Source organism: Cervus canadensis, chromosome 14, assembly GCF_019320065.1.
Source record: "Cervus canadensis isolate Bull #8, Minnesota chromosome 14, ASM1932006v1, whole genome shotgun sequence".
Taxonomy (NCBI): Eukaryota; Metazoa; Chordata; class Mammalia; order Artiodactyla; family Cervidae; genus Cervus; species Cervus canadensis.
Window position 1 is genome coordinate 70,772,781 of NC_057399.1, and position 16,093 is coordinate 70,788,873.

At 54.5% G+C, this 16,093-nt stretch overlaps 1 protein-coding gene across 3 annotated transcripts in view; it reads left to right on the forward strand.

The window, feature by feature from the left end:
- The window catches only part of LOC122453092 (proto-oncogene tyrosine-protein kinase receptor Ret-like), a 30,319-nt gene that overhangs the window by 754 nt on the left and 13,472 nt on the right, over positions 1-16,093 (forward strand). Inside the window, exon 2 of one of the 3 annotated variants that reach the window (XM_043486946.1) lies at positions 173-331. The exons of 1 other annotated variant lie outside the window; for it this stretch is intronic. In XM_043486946.1, the coding sequence (XP_043342881.1) occupies positions 262-331 (70 nt within the window). In that variant the 5' untranslated portion in view covers positions 173-261. Of the gene's footprint in view, positions 1-22; positions 332-16,093 lie in introns of those variants that run through there. One more of the 3 variants, XM_043486945.1, reaches the window with a different exon arrangement.

Below are 16,093 nucleotides of genomic sequence, written 5' to 3' on the forward strand. Positions count from 1 at the left end.
CCCCACACGGCCCTCACTGCCCCGCCCCGCCCCTGCTCTCGCCTCGTGCGCAGCCCGCGCCCTCCCCGCCTCAGTCATGTGCTCCGAGCCCCGAGCACAGCTGCGGAGAGTGCCGTGGAGCCCGCGCCCTGACGCTCGGTGCCCGCAGTGTTCACTGTGTCCTCTGCTCCAGGACGGGCGGTGCTGAGCGCCGCACCCCGCTGCTGAGCCCCCCAGCCCAAGGAAGCGGCCCTCTCGCCGCAGCCGCAGCATCCATTGGCGATGGCGAAGGCGACGGCCAGCGCCGTGGGGCTGCGGTTGCTGCTTCTGCTGCTGCCCCTGCTCGGGGAAGGTGAGTTCTGTCGAGGACTGGTGCCCGCAGCGGCCGGGGTGAAGTTGGAGCCGCGCGGTGGAGTGGACGCGTTTGAAAATGCCTTTCTGTTCGCGGCGGGCAGCGGGCCAGGCAGTTACTGGCCACTTGGGCTCCACTGGGAGTGGGGTGGTGTGGCAGGCAGCGCGCCTCGGGCCCCAGGCTGGGTGGGTCTCGGCCGGAGCCGGACACGGGCCAGGCGCCTGTGCCCAGGGCCTGAGTCGCAGCCACGCTCGCCTGCCTGGTTGCGCCTCGGGCCACAGCAGCGTCTCGGGGGGAACCAAGCGGATCTTGTTGGCGTTTCGGTGCAGGTAGGGGAGGACGGGTAAGGTAGCCCTAAAAAGCCTGCCACTGGGGCAGGAGGAGTTGTGTTTCTGTAAACGATTGCTCCATTTTGGTTTCCTTGTCACACTCCACGTCAGTGCGTTTCTCCTCCAGCTCTGATATCCTCTCTCAGGTGAGAGCGGAGGGGATCTGATCTTTTTAAAACGGTTGCTTTTCCTTGTGAGTTTTTGCCACCCTACTTCTTAAAAATCCCCCAAGCCTGTGGTTTTTAGGGAGGCTGCCCTCGAGGGCCCGCTCAGGCTGGCCCAGCGCCACCGGCCCTGGCTCCAGTCCCACCCGCTTCTTTAGAGTCCCCTGTTGCTGCCCCGCAGGGGTACCTGAAGGTGCGGCCTTTGGCACCATTTGACAGTTCGGGGCCAACATGCACCAAGCGCTTTTACCATCCTGGAGTGGAGTAGGGCTGTGTGTTGTCAGCATCAGTGCTGGGAGGATTCGAAGTGGCTTTGCAGAGGCTGGTCACTGCCCCCACCTCCAAAACTCTCAACAGATGAATGAACCCCAAGGCTGTGGAATCTGCTCCTTACCCCCTGCCCCCCCGTGGCCACGAATTTTAGTTTCTCTCAAATTGTCCCTGATTTCTTTTTCTTAAATACTTATATGTATGTACTAAATTTCCCTCTGAGAGTAGCCCCCACCACCCTTCCCCACCTTTCCCTTCAGCCTTTGGGAATACAAGAGGCAGTGAGTGGTTCCCTGCTTCTGGCCCTGGGTCCTGCACAGACGGTGGGTTCACAGGCCTGCCCAAGGTTTCATTTGTATGACTGGATCCTAAACTCAAGAGTCAGATACTTACACTAGGATGGGCCCCCAGCCCATCACAGGAAAGGCAGGGGAGAAATCCTTCCCATGCCCCCGGGAAGAATGGGGGAAGCATTGGGAGTCTGGGGTCAGGGTGCTGTGAGGCGGAAACAGACAGAAGAAGGATGAAGACTCCGCAGAAGTAAACACAGACAAGGCCTTCAGAAGATCTCTTGTAACTCTGCGTTGCAACTTTGTAGTAATGGGTGGGTGATCAGGTGAGAGGCCGAAGCCAGGGTGGACTTGGTGGCCTCAGAACCTAGAAGAGGACTTCCCATGCCTCTCCTGTGCTTAGCCAAGGTGTCCAGCTGAGGCTAGGAGGACTGGACTGGGAGCGGGGCTGCTAGCATGGACCTGTGACACTTGGTAGGAATGCAAGTGGCTTTTTCACAGCCTGGACTTAAGGAGTTGGGTGGTGGGAGAAAGGCCCTCCAATCCAGGGAAAGCAGGTCTCCTGCCCCACCCACTCTTCCAACAGGATGAGTAAGAAACTGATTGACGACACTGAGAGTGGAGAGGTGGCCCCGCGGTACTCAGGAGGAGACAGCTGGGCGTTTGGAGAGGCCTGCGGGCACACTACTCAGAGTGGCAGTTCTGGAGCTCTCTCAGTGTGGCGCTCCAGACTGCCGCAAGTGAGCCAGGGCCACTGCTCCGGGACTCACCCAGGCTGGGAGTAGCCCGGCCTCAGGGCGGCCCCTTTGGATGCAGCCCTTCAGTGGCCGTGCCTCTTACCTGGGGTATGGGCTGGGTCTCTAGGGGATGAAAGCCCTCCCTGCTGGCCTAGACCTACCTCCCCCAGACTGGAAGCTCTCTTCTGTGCTGGATGACTGATGAGAGGCAGGGTAGGGAGGCAACCAGATGGAGCGGCAGTGGCCTGGACCCCAGTGTTGGGGAAGGAAAGCACTGCCTCAGAGCTGGCAGGGATGGGCTAGAGGGCTCAGGGGTGCTCAGACCAAGGTCATAGGACATCACCAGACCCCTAGTGTGTGCCCCTCTCCATGTGTACACACTCTCATTGTGTAAGAATTCACACGCCTTCAGAAAAAGGCGCCATCCCAGACACAGACTCCCAGAGTAGGGCAGTACTCCTCACCCACACTCTGGTATCTGTGTGAGGGCACACATGGGCACACACACACACTCTTGAATCCATGCTCACACACTCTCATGCTCACTCTTGGTGATCACCGAGACACCACTGCCCTTTCTCAAGGATATGTGATCATGAGGCCTGTGGACACACTCACACCCATGCTCGGCCCCTCACACTACACCCTTATCTGGGAAACCCAGCCCCCCTCCCTGCTACTCCCACACATTGTGACCCCCATGTGTATACACAGGGACACCTGCTCCTCCCTATTCACACCCAGGGGGCACAGCCTGTCCACCTGGGGCATCCTGGACCCATCTAGAAGTTGTTCTCAGAAGAGTGTGTGGCGTTTTACTGCTCCAGTGCAGGTACAGATGTCCCCGTGGCATGGATGAAGAGACTGATTCCCAGCTTCCAGGGCTCTCCCTGAATGTCTCAGGCTGACTGCTCACCCAGCACCTTCTCCCTGCTCTTCCTCATGAGGCCTCGCACCTCCCATCTTCCTGGCCTGGCTTCTGGGTTCCCGTTTTGCTCAGTACCTCTGCCCACAAGGAGAGACCTGCCCCCTGTGCCTGCACGCCCCTGGGGCCTCTCACTCCCAGTACTGGCCATGACTTCCAGCCTGCTCTCCAGGCTGTGGGCCCTGCCCCTCTGCAGTTGGACCTGGGTGTGCCACTTTTGCTGGGACCAGCAGGTGCCAGCACAGCCCCTCAGCCAGGAAGACTGCTCTGCCGACCTCTTTGTTTCTCTTTCTGCCCCTTCCCTCTCTGGCCAGGGACGAGTGGTGGTGTGCTTCATCAGGCTCACCTGGGTCCCCCTAAGCCCTTCTGGCCTCTGAGAGCTGCCTGTGCTCCACACTGACTGTCCTGGGCCCTAGCAGAGTCCAGCCTTCTGAGGGAGCAAGGGGCTGGGTCAGCTGGTAGGCTCCTAAGAGTAGGGTCTGCAAGCAGAGAGCAAATGGGGAAGTTTATTGAGACCATTGCAAAATTGCCTTTATTCTGCAGAATTGCATTAAGGATGGCTAAGTAAATCACTGTTTCCTTGGTGGTGTGAAGAAAATGGGATTCTTTTACCTAATGGGGTGCTAATGGCCTTTTAGCCAGGGGAGGAGAAAACAAATGAAAAATTATGGGATCTGTTAACCTGAAGTATGGGGTGCCAAGCGGAAGTGGGGTGGGGGGGGCAGGAAACTGCTGCCTTGCCTGAGGGCTTCTCCCCCTGTGACCCAAAAGAGGTGCCCTCTGCCTATTGGTCTTAACTGGATAAGGTGATGCCAGCAACAGCCACCCCAGGGGGCCCACAGCATGCTGATCCTGTGCTCAGCACCGCCTGTCTGCTACTCACTGTATCCTCCTGAAACCCTGAGGGATGTGGCCTTGTATTCCCATTTCATAGGTAAGAAAACTGAGGCTCCCACAGCCCGTGTACCTGAGCCCGTGAAGAGGACTTCATGACTCTGTGGCCCTGGTCCTCTGGTTTTCAGCAAGCCCCTCCTCTGGGCCAGCGGTGGTGGGGACCTGCAACAGGGCTCAGGAGGAGTCCGGGGATGGGTGTGGGGAAGGTGGCCCTGAGTCTGCTCACCCACTGGTCACCCTCTGGTGGGGTGCTCCAGGGGCCCGAGGGACAGCCTGGCCTGGGTCTGGGACGGAAGTGTGCTGCCATGCTCCCCAACACCTGAGTCAGGAGCCCGCAGGACTCTGGCTGATTCTCAGATGGGACTGCTACTGTAGCTGATGTCTGGGAGTCCTACAGGTCCAGGAACTGCCTCCAGGTGGGATCCTGTCATAACTGGCCCCAGGGGAGGGAGCGTGCTAGTGGTGTAGGCTGAGAGTGTGACCCTTGTACCCGCCTCTGCCTGGGGACCTAGAACCTGACAGAAGCCACTGTGCTGAGGAGTGGGGGAGGGCAGGGGCTGGGCTTCAGGGCACATGGGTATGACTGTGTCTCCTTACCTGGACTCCAGGACATTCTGGGAGAAGAAAGTGCCCACTGGGCTCCCCAGGAAAGAGGCAGAGCCGGAGAAGTGCCCCCCAACAACGGTATTGCTTCCTTCTATCCTGAAGAAGTGGCTAGTCTCCACTCTGGAGACCCACCCCCTTCCTGTGGATGTGGGGGAGGACACTTCCTCATGTGGGGGTTGTGTTCAGGCTCCAGTCCCTCATCTTCTCCTCTTCATTTCTTTCTCTTCTTCCTCCTGATTTCTGCAATTGTTTTTCTGAGAGAGTGACTTAATAGTAACAATAACAGTACTGGTGAGCAGCCCACATACACGCTCCGAGGGACCACCTGCTACCCAGGCAGCTTCTCCAGGACTAGGGGTGCACCCGGGGAGAATGCAGAAGGTGACTTTGACCTCAGAGCTGTCTCCATATAGGAGAAATGGGCAGTAAAGGAAGCGCCAAGCTGTCATTTATCTCAAATGTGTGTGTGTGATATCAAATGGAAGTGCATGGCAGAAGGCAGGCTGTGGGGCCGGGTGGAAGCAGGGATGGTGGGCTGCCAGGCAGGAAAGGGGCCCTTCTGGGCTTGGGCCACAGGGTGTGAAGGCAGTGGAGGACATCCCCCTCCCTCCCTCCCTCCTGCCTTCTCACTTGCTTCCCCTGGGTCTTCAAGGGCAGAGTGCTATGCTTTATGGGTGGGCATGCTTCAGCTCCTGGAAGACTGGGGGGTTGGTGTGACTCAGAGAGATCACCCAGGGCCATGACCTGGGTAGTCTCAGAGGGGCTTGAAGGGGTATGAAGACTCAGGCCTCCAGAGCCCACATGGCTTTCCCTCCCTACCCCAGAGCAGCGGACTGGCAGCGCAGGTCCCCCTCCCCGACCCCCGTGTTCCCATGCTCAAGGGAGGCTGTGGCTCCCAAGACAGAGCTCCGCCATACCTGAGAGGACCTGAGGGTATTGTCCTCTTTGGGCTGAAGCCCTGGGAGCCCCTGTGGACGGGGCCCACTTCCTGCCTGGCTTCACCTCCCAATTCTCCCACCATCCGCCTTCCCAAGCTCTGGACCAGACGAGACCTGGGCTTCCATCAAGCTCTGGCCTCACAGCTGGGTAATTGTGGGAGCCCCTGGCACCTGTCCCTGAGGCTGGAGCCTGAAAGCCAGTGGCCCTATCAGCTGTCCACTGCAAGACCCTGGGCAAGGTAGGGTGGGGCGAGAGAGAGCAGGGAGGTAGAACTGATACCCCCTAGAAAGCATGGTTGTGGGTGTGATGACGCCAGCAGGAGCTTGGGGAAGGCAGATCAGGCACCACCTGGGCCCTCAAGGAGAGCAGGTGGCCAGCCCTGAGCAAACACCTCTGTTTGCTTTTGCCTGGTGAGCGGCTCCACAGAGTATAGCAGCCAAGGCACCACTGTAGAAAGGTCACCTGTGCACCTGGACAGGTGTGTGCCCACCTGTTGGTCCGGCCGATGCAGGCTCTCCATGACATCAAGGATACCTAGTGGGACTGGGGGCCTCTGTGGCAGGCAGGGATCAGTTCTGGGACCCACTCAGGGAAGACACCCCTGCCCCTGCAGACCCACGTCCTGGGGGCCCCAGCCCACTGCCCCCAGATTCAGGTACTGGGACTTTACTTTATCCCCATCTTAAGCCTTCACTCTTCTGACCTGGGAGCTACTGTCTGGGTTCCACAGGGCCCTGGGCTCCAGAGAAGTATCTAAGGGGCAGGGTGGCCGGGAGAGGGAGGCAGAGCTCCAAGCTGTGCCCTGATTACCAGCTCTGACTGCCCTGTGATTGAAGAAACAATTTGGCTTCTGAAACAGTCAGAACCTCTCTGGTGAGACAATGGACATCAGAACTGGTTCTAGTCCCCCATTCCTGCCTATGGGATTGCCAGAAAACTCCAGTGGTTCTTAGTCTTAGCAAAAGGGGGAAAGAAACCATGTAAGTTCCTAAGCTTTAATTAAACAAAAAAAAAAAAGGAAAAGAAAAACTATAAGTTCCTAAGCTTTAACTAACAGCCTGGAAAATGCTTGGGAAGATATATGTTCTGTGTGCCAGAACCTGAGAGTGAGACAGGTGTGGGGGTGGGGGGCGATCTGGGGTGCACAGCGTGGTGGTGGGAGTCCGAGTGGAGGGAAAGAGTTTATGGAGTTTCTTTCTCAAGTTTTTCTACCCCTGAAACAGTCAAAGACACAGATACGGTGAAACAGGGAAAGACCCAGAAGCTGAGGGGCTGGTTCAGAGTGTGCTTTCTCCTTCCCTCCTCCCCTATCCTGCCTTTCCAGCATTGTCCATGGTGCATCTGATGCTCTTTTTTTTTCTTTCTGGGAAGGAGAAAGGATGGAATCAGCACTCCATTCCGCCACCTCTTGGCCATGACATGGGTGCAAGGTGACCGTGTACTCTGTGCTGTGAGCACATGCTTTGCCACTGGGTTGAGCCTCCTCATCAGATTGGCACCTGCAGGGGATCTTTACAGGAGATCACACATGTGACTCCACAGAGCCTTGAGAAGTCTCCCCTGGGACCCTCTTGAATCTTCTTCTGCAGCCTCCTATCCCCTGTACCTATGTGAGCAGGAAAGACTATGAACTTGGGGGTGACAGAAACCCCCAGTCTCAACGTCTCAACACTGTTCATTTGTCTCCTGCTCCCCGCCCCCTGCCCTTGGCAGCCACTCCACACCTGACTGTGTGCACAAGAGGGGCCCAGAGCTCTGAGGAGTCGGGTTTCTAGGGCCCTGGGCTCTTTGCCCATTTCCACAGGCTGGAATCCCATCACAGGGTCCTTTTCTCTGCAAGAGAAGCCAGTGTGCAGAGGAGAGCATGGTGGTTTGGTGGGATGCACACTGGGGCACCTGTGCAGGCTCCTGGGGTCCGCTCTGCACTTGTGCCCCTGCCTCTTCCAGGGTGGTCTCTCCTGCGGAGATGGGGGGAAGAACAGGGTGGTAAACAATTAAAATTCACTTCTTTTGAGGTATGAAATTCACATAACAAAATTAGAGTGAACAGTTGAGTGGGATTTAGTACATTCACAGCATTGCATATTCATCACCCCTGTGTAGTTCCAGAACATTATTGTTAACCCCCCAAAGAAAACCCCATACCCATTAGGCAGTGCGCCTAGTCCCCCCACACTAGCCCCTGGTAACTGCCACTCTGCACCTGTCTCTATGGGCTTGTCTATTTTGGATATTTAAAATAAATTGACCTTTCATTTGTATCAGGCTCCTTTTACTTGGTTGGAGGTATATCCGTGTTGTAGCATGTATTGGTATTTCATTCCTTTTTAAGGGTGAGTAATATTACATTGCATGTATTGGGTTGGCCAGGAAGTTTGTTTGGGTTTATGAACTTTAGGGCCAATGCAACATGTATCACATTTATTTATTCATTCATCTCTTGGTGGACATTTGGGTTGTTTACATCTTTTGACTTTTGTGAATAATGCTGCTGTGGATATTTTTGTGTGAGTATCTGTTTGAATCCCTGTTTTCAGTTCTCTTAGGTGTTTATTTTGGGGTAGAATTGCTGGGTCATGTGATAATTTCAACTTTTCTGAGGAACTGCCAAGCTCTTTTCTGAGGAACTGCCAAGCTATTTTCTGATAACAACTGAAACATTTTACAATTTTACCAGCTGTGTGTGAGAGTTCTAGTTTTACCACATCCTCACCAACACATGTTAGTTTCTGTTTATATTTTTAAATTGTATCAATCTTCTTGGATACAAGCAGTGTCCTCACCTATGGTTTTGATTTGCTTTTTCTTAATTATCAGTGATGCTGAGAGTCTTTTTACTTCCTTCTTGGCCATTTGTATCTTTTGGGGGGAAGCAACTATTTTGCCCCTGTTTCAATTGGGTGGACCTTCTTTTGTTGTTGAGTTTACTTTGCTTTATCAAATTTCCACCAGGTGTTGCCAAGAAGCAGCTTTTGGCCAGAGACATTTCAGTGTCTGAACCCCAGGTCCCTTTTGAAGAGGACATGGCTTCATCCAGTGTCCTTCTGTGGGGTTGAGTCATTGTGACCCCACTGGGACCCTAAGGATAGTCTCAGAAGACAGAGACCTTAAAGCCACATTGAGCTCAAATGTCCCAGAAGCAATGGTGTCCCTTCTTATAAGTGAGATGCCAGTGCCCAAGGATCATTCTGTAGAAGATCTGGGGCTGGGGAGGAAGATGCAAGGTTCTGGGGACCAGTGACCTACTCAGCCCACTTGACAAGGCAGGACTGAGCAATAGAAGAACCCAGGGCTGCCCTGTCTTCGGTTCAGTTCAGTTCAGTCGCTCAGTTGTGTCCGATTCTTTGCGACCTCATGAATCGCAGCACGCCAGGCCTCCCTGTCCATCACCAACTCCCGGAGTTTACTCAAATTCATGCCCATCGAGTCAGTGATGCCATCCAGACATCTCATCCTCTGTCGTCCCCTTCTCCTCCTGACCCCAATCCCTCCTAGCATCAGGGTCTTTTCCAACGAGTCAACTCTTCACCTCAATCCAGACTCTAAAAATAACCAGGCTGATCTGGCGTAAGTTGATTACCATGATTGCAGCTATGTGATGTCGTACTGCCAGTTCCTTGAAGCTGTTTTCCTGGGACAGCAGAATGTACCAAAGCAGTGTGCCACACCCCTCGCACCCAGAAGCTGCACGAGTGCTGGGACCCTGCTCAGGGTGGGAAGATCTTGACTGGGGGGTTATCAGGAAGCCTTTGTGGGCCCAAGGAGGTCTCATTCAGGAGTCAGGGAGGAGGCGGCTCCTTGCCAGGCTGTCCTGTGGATGCTTCTGGGACTTTGTATGCTTCCCTTTTTCTTCCTCTTCCCACACAGTATCTGGGAGATTTTTGCTCTTTATTCAGACTCCTGGTTATTTATTGCAGGTTGGCAAGTGCTTGGTTTGGAAATGAAGGGTAAGGCTGGAAAGGAGGAAGCAGGTTGGAGACATGGTCTTCCTGACCTTCCAGAGTCAATCAGCATCCTCTCTCCCTGCCTTCTGGGACCTTCCTGGTTTTCCAGAAGGTCCTGGCTGGGGGAGCTCTGAGCTCTGTGGTAGAACTGAGTGTAAGGGAGAACTAGTGTGTAAAGACACCACACCAGTATGAGGCAGAAACACACATCCTCCCAGCAGCCTGGGTCACCCTTGTACCAGAACTCGTCTGCTGGTGGTCAGCCCCTGCGTGATCCCTTCACAGCCCGAGGCTGGGGCCGCAGCCTGTGACCCAGCAGACACTGACCAGGACCCCAGTGCATTCCCTCTCGCCTGTCCCTCTGCCCTCCTCTTTCCTGGGACCGTCCTGCATCACTGCATCTGATTTGCCTCAGTGGCAGACCTGGGTCCAGTGTCCTCTCCTTGACTTTGTGATGAAGGTCAAAAGAGCACAGGGACCATACCCAGGTTAGACTGAACTCCTCCAAAGGGAAGAATTACCCTTGGCAATTTCCACGCCCCCACCCCCCGGCAAGACTCTCAAGGGAGGTGCCAAGAGACCCCGAGACTCCAAGGCTTCCTCCTTGGGAAGCTGCCCCTAGGATTCTGGACACTGGGCTGAATGAATTCAGTTAGTCTCACTCTAAGGGTCAGAATGTTAGTCTGATTTTATTTTTTCATTTGTTTTGTTCTTTGAATAAATGCTGCTGACGACAAGTTGTCTTTAATAAACCACAAGTTCTTTGCAAAAAAAAAAAAAGAGAGGGAGAAAAGAGGAGAAGTGGCTCTGGCTCCCACCAGTAGGTGCTTGGTCCCAGCAGCCCTTCCAGGGAGGGTCCCTGTCCTTGTTCACAGCTGGGAACAGATGCAGAGAGGCTGAGCACTGAGTGGGCCATGCAGGAAGACAGAGAAGGAGCGTGGCCTGGGCCTGGCTCTGCACTTGTCTCTCTGCTTTCACGAGTCACACTGAAATCTCTCCTTTGTATCTAGACTCACTTCTGAAGGTGAAATGTGTGTGTGTACGTGCATGCATGTGCACGTGTGCACGCACACATGCTCAGTTGTATCCTACTCTTTGCAACCACATGGACTCTAGCCCTCCAGGCTCCTCTGTCCATGGGATTCTCCAGGCAAGAATACTGGCGTGGGTTGCCATTTCCTCCTCCAGGGGATCTTCCCAACCCAGGTATCGAATAGTAGGATCTAACAGCAGCAAAGAAAAGGACCCCTCAAGGCTCAGTCCTGTGTCCAGGGGGCATGGGCACATCAGGCCCCCAGCATCCCCAGGTACCTGCACACTCAGCAGCCTTGACCATGTCTGTCCCTGTTGGACAGCGCTGGCTGAGCAAACTCCCCCCTGTTCACGCCTTCCTGGGCCTTTGCTCTGTTTCACTGAGATATGAAAGAGCAAATTTCCACGAGGAGACTTTTAAGGGCACCTGCATTTTTGAGGAGACTGAAGAAGACTATGGAGGATTATTTAGGTTGCATTTTCCACCTGGTCAGCAAGCAGGTGGATGGGTGGCCTGGAGTCCCAGGTCATGGTGCCCTGGCTTTTCCACATGTGTGTGCACAGCCGTCACCGAGCAGAGGAGCCTGGTGGCCATGTATACCTAAGAGTAGAACCCTTAAGTCCTGGCTCACTCACTCTGTACAGCCTTGGGCAAGGTAGCCTCTCTCTGCCTTGGTTTCCTTGCTCTAAGACAGGAACCAGAAGTTGTCCTTACCTCTGGCAGTTGTCATGTCCATTAGTAGGGTGATGCACGTGAAGCATTTGGAATAGAGCCTCTCGGGAAGAATGCATTGGCTTGCCAAAAAGTTCGTTTGGGTTTTTCTGTAATATCATGCATTAAAAACTCAAACGACCTTTTTGGCGAACCCAATAAAGAAGTCTCACTCTTGCTGAGTTAAATCCAACTCTTTGCAATGCCATAGACTGTAGCCCATCAGACTCCTCTGTCCATGGGATTCTCCAGGCAAGAATACTGGAGTAGGTTGCCATTTCCTCCTCCAGGGGATCTTCCCGAGCCAAGGATCGAACCTGTGTCTCCTGCATCACAGGCAGATTCTTTACCTGATGAACCTTCGGGGAAGCCCCTTGCTGGTTAATGGTAAACCTGGGCTGGGCGAGACCGGTGCTGGGGGGAGGGGCAGAAAGGGGCAGGACCATGGCTGTTCAAGGAGGTCCAATGAGGTGACACATTTGTTGAGATCTGAGTCATAGTGCCCTGCTGGGTGAGAGGGGGACAGTTGCTGGGCAGCAGCACCAGAGTCAAAGCCTGGGATGTCCTGGCCAGTCGCCAGGGCTGACCTGACCAGGCCGGGGCTGATACACCTGCCGTTGGCTGGGGTTACAAAGCACAGGAACCCCAGAGCCAAGGGAGCCTGGTGACCTGCAGAACAGTCATCATCAGGCCACTTGGGTGGCCAGTCTTTTTCCAGTCAGGCTTTGCCCTGGGTAAAGAAATTAATTGTAACCTAATTCGCAGTTTCCTTTGCATAGAAGCTGGAAGGAACTGCTAGTGAGGCTGGTGAGTAACTCAGCGGCAGCTGGGAAATCACATTTGGGCATGAGTGTCCATCATCTGAGCGAAGCTGTTGCAGCTGGTCCGGGTGGGTGGGGATGTGGGTGGTGGCCACGGGTGCCTGCTAGGTGCAGCCTGGCCCTCAGGCCTCTGGGAACAGAAGGTTGGGGCCTGGGCACAAGGGAGGAATTTGGGCTGCTGGCTCCATGCAGCTGGGCTGCAGATCTCATCTGCACACCTCACTACCCCAAACTTCAGCCACACCCTGACCCCTTCCTGCCCATCAGCAGAGGACTACATAGATGGCATGGCAGAGGAGGGGGTTGTCAGGAGACCTAGGCCTGGTTGCAGTTCCATTCTGAGAGCAAGAAGTGAATTCTCTTCCTCAGAATTGGGAAACAGACGGGGAGACTGAGGTCTACAGTAAGAGCTCGGGTAAGGTGGGCAAGTCAGAGCTTTTCACGTGTGGAGGAATGTACCTGTACGTACAGGTCTGTGGTGCCTCTGAGGCAAGGCCTGGCCCTCGGGTTTCTCCTCCTCTCTCCAGGCCACCAGCCACCCTGTCCAGGCAGGGCCCACGCAGACAGGTGTGTGGGGAGACACAGTACCCCTGCATGTGATTGCCTGCCCTGCCCACCGTGGACCACACGATGAGGCTCAGTCTGAAGGGATGATGGAGGGAAGGCCTGCAGAGCTGGGCTATGTGTGAAGTCCCTGACCAGACAGGCAGGCAGGTGCCTGGGCTCTGCACTAGACAGAATCCTCAGGAGCGTGGAGAGCCCCAGGCATCCAGGGTGTGCCAGGGTGGCTGCTCACTCCTCCTTGTGTGCCAGGCCTCTGTGCCAGCTGGCCTTTGTTGTGTGCCCAGTCCGGGCCAGGAAGGCCACTCAGCCTTGTGGCCACAGTGGCACACAGGCTGTCCACTGAGGGCTGCTGGCAGCATTTGGGAAGAGGGAATTTAAGACTGGAATTGAGGCTGCTCTCATGGTGATTAGTGTCCTCACTGGGCACCAAGTAAAGTAGCTAGCCCTGGCTTGTATTCACCACCCATGTATGCACTTAGCTGTTCAGCTTTGGGTACACCTGCACAGGCCAGAGTTTTCTTGATGATTTTGTAGAGAGGCTTCAGTTCCCAGCATGAGGACTGGGGCAAGCTGTCATATTCCCTGCAAGGAGGCACTGGCTTGTGACATCTAAGCTGAGCCCAGGACCCGTGAACAGAGGTGGCTGGCTCTCAAAGGGCCACCCAGGCCTTCCCTTCTCGCCTGCTCTGTGCCAGGCATCAGGCAAGGTTCTGGGAATGCAGCAGTGAACAGGACAGGCCCGGGCTGGCTTTGTGGGTCTTTCCAGTCCAGCTTTCTTCCCACATCTTATGTGGGTCAAACCTGGCAAAGCTGCTTCATTTGGAAGCCTCTGGATGCCTAGCAGAGTGATGATGGTGGCGATGGTTGGAGGGTGGAGTGATGGTGGGTGGTGATGGTGTAGGCATGGTCAGCAGTAGTGGTGAAGCTGGTGGGTGAAGGTGTGAGGTGATGGTTGTGGGGAGGGTGGTGATGGTGTCAGTAGTGGTTAGGGTGTGGGGATGATAATATAGTGGGGGCCTGGAGTTCAGGTGAAGTTAGTGATGGTGGTGGTGATGCTGTGTAGGTGAGGGGGGTGAAGGTGATGGTGCTTGTGGGGAGAGTGGTGATCATGGTAGTGGTAATGGTGTAGCTGGGGGTGGTGATTGTGGTTGGGTAATGGTGGTGATGGTGGTGATGGTTTTATGGCCACACACAGGAGGTACTGAGCATACCATCAGCCCCATTTATGGCCAAAGTGGGGCTGGCCTGCAGGGCCCTCTCTGCGCTCATAGGCACTGGTTCTCCTGACCTGTGCTTTTTTCCTAAAAAGCCAAAATTACATTACAATCCCTTGCAAAACCAGCCTCCATCTGGGACAAAAAATGGAGATCGTGGGGTGTGTGGAGCATCCTACAGGGTGACCCTGCCTGAGAGTGCACATGTGTGTGTGTGCATGTGTGTGTCATTCTGCCTAATGTCTCCCAGTTGGCAGTGTTCCTCAGTTACCAGGCCATCATTTCCTGAGCCGTGGTCAGTGATTTTGTTCTTAGGTGTCCTCAGGGTTTCTTTGCTCAATGCCAACTCTGGCCTCACCCAGGCAGGTCGTGCACTAGAGGGTGCTGTGTGCCCCACGTGAGCCTCATGGGGCGGGGAGGGGCATCCGTGAGGCTCCATTGCACTCATCCTGCCACTGGCCACCCACCTGTGGCTCCCTGTGCCTATCAGACCAAGCCAGGGGGTCTTGACCAAGGTGATATCACCCATCTCTCTGATACCCTGCCCCCTCTCCTATCCCAAAGTCTCACTGTTTTCCAAATGTGCCCAGCTGTTAACCTCCCGCCCACCTTCCCCCCGCCACTCTGTGCTTAAAACCATTTATGTATTAGTTTGTTCCTTCCTGGATTCATTTGTTGTTTCACTCACTAGTTTGTTGTTTCAGACAGATTGTGACATGATCTGACTGACCCTGGCTGCTCTGGGGCAAGTGGCCTATGGGGTCAAGAGTGGTCTCAAGGAGGGACTTCCCTGGTGGTCCAGTGACTAAGACTCTGTGCTCCCAAAGCAGGGGGCCTGGCTTCAGTCCTGGTCCAGGAACTTAAATCTTGCATGCCACAACTAAGATCCAGTACAGCCAAAAAAAAAAAAAGAGTGGGCTCAGGGAAGCTAGGTGGTCCTCTAAGCTGAACTGAGATGAGGGAGAGGATGGAGCGAGTTGGTACGGATGTCTCTGGTACTTGGGTGGAGGTCAGGGCTGGTGAACGTGGCATTCCTTGGCCCAGAGGCAGCCATTCGAGCTGTGGGACTGGCTGCCATTTGCTGAAGGATGCTCTGGAGAGAACACCTAGAAGATAAGCTGAGACGGAGGAAACCCACATGGGGGTGAGCAGGCTGGCTCATCAGAATGAAATAGGAAAGCACCAAACACAGGAGGTCCTGAAGCAACCAGAGAGAAGAGAGAACCAAGAAGGGAATCATCAGAACGAGTACAGAGCTCTCAGAAGCAGGACAGCAGAATCACGCTTTTGAAGGACAGAATAACTGTCCTGTAGAAGTCTCAGGGCTTCCCAAGTGGGCTTCCCAGTTGGCACAGTTGATAAAGGGTCTGCTTGCCAATGCAGGAGATGCAGATTCAATCCCTGGGTCGGGAAAATCCCCTGGAGGAGAAAATGGCAACTCCCTCCAGATATTCTTGCCTGGAAAATTCCATGGACAGAGGAGCCTGGCAGGCTACAGTCCATGGGGTCACAAAAGAGTTGGACATGACTGAACACTCACACACACAGAATTCTCTGCCCAGCAGAAGTGCCTTTCAAGAATAAGGTAAAAGTGTTTTAAAAAGAGGGGCAAGGGAAACAAAGACCCAGATTCATGTTTCTGTGAGTGTATGAGGTGGAAGGGGCGTGTGGGAGGGGCAGCACTGTTGCTAAACGTCCAGTTAAGTTGGCCACAGGTTCATGAGTGTCTGTTGCAGAACACTATTTTGACATAAATGTTCTGCAAAATATACTGCTTGTACATGTCAAATATTCAACTAGAATAAAGAGAAAATGTGAACAGGATATGAGAAGAGGGGCATGGGGTGGACGAGGAGAGGATAATGGTGCCAAAAGTTGCTGTCTGGGCGGTGGGGCTAGGGGGACCCTCCACAGGGACAGCTGGCCCTCAGGGAGAGGGGCAGTCCCTGGGGAGGAGTCCATGAGGTCTGCTTCCTGTTCCTGCAGAAGTGATGGCATTAGGAAACCACCGTCTGTTAAGGAGATTGTGCTGGGCCATAATAAAACTGTCATCTGCAGGATCTGGTGCTCGTCACAGGCAGGAGCAGGGCTGCCCGGTGAGTGGATTCTGCGGGAAGGTACTGCCTTGCACACACATGTGGGCACTATTGTCACCCCACTCAGTTCTTAGATCAGACCATCTTGCCATGTGTTTTTTTCTTGAGAGCCCCAAATTCTGGCTTTTACATTGCAGTCCTAGGACATTGGTTGTCTGGGGCCTTGTGTGGGATGACCACGGTGACTGCCACTCACTCTAGTCAAGGGTGCCCAGTTAGGAAGCA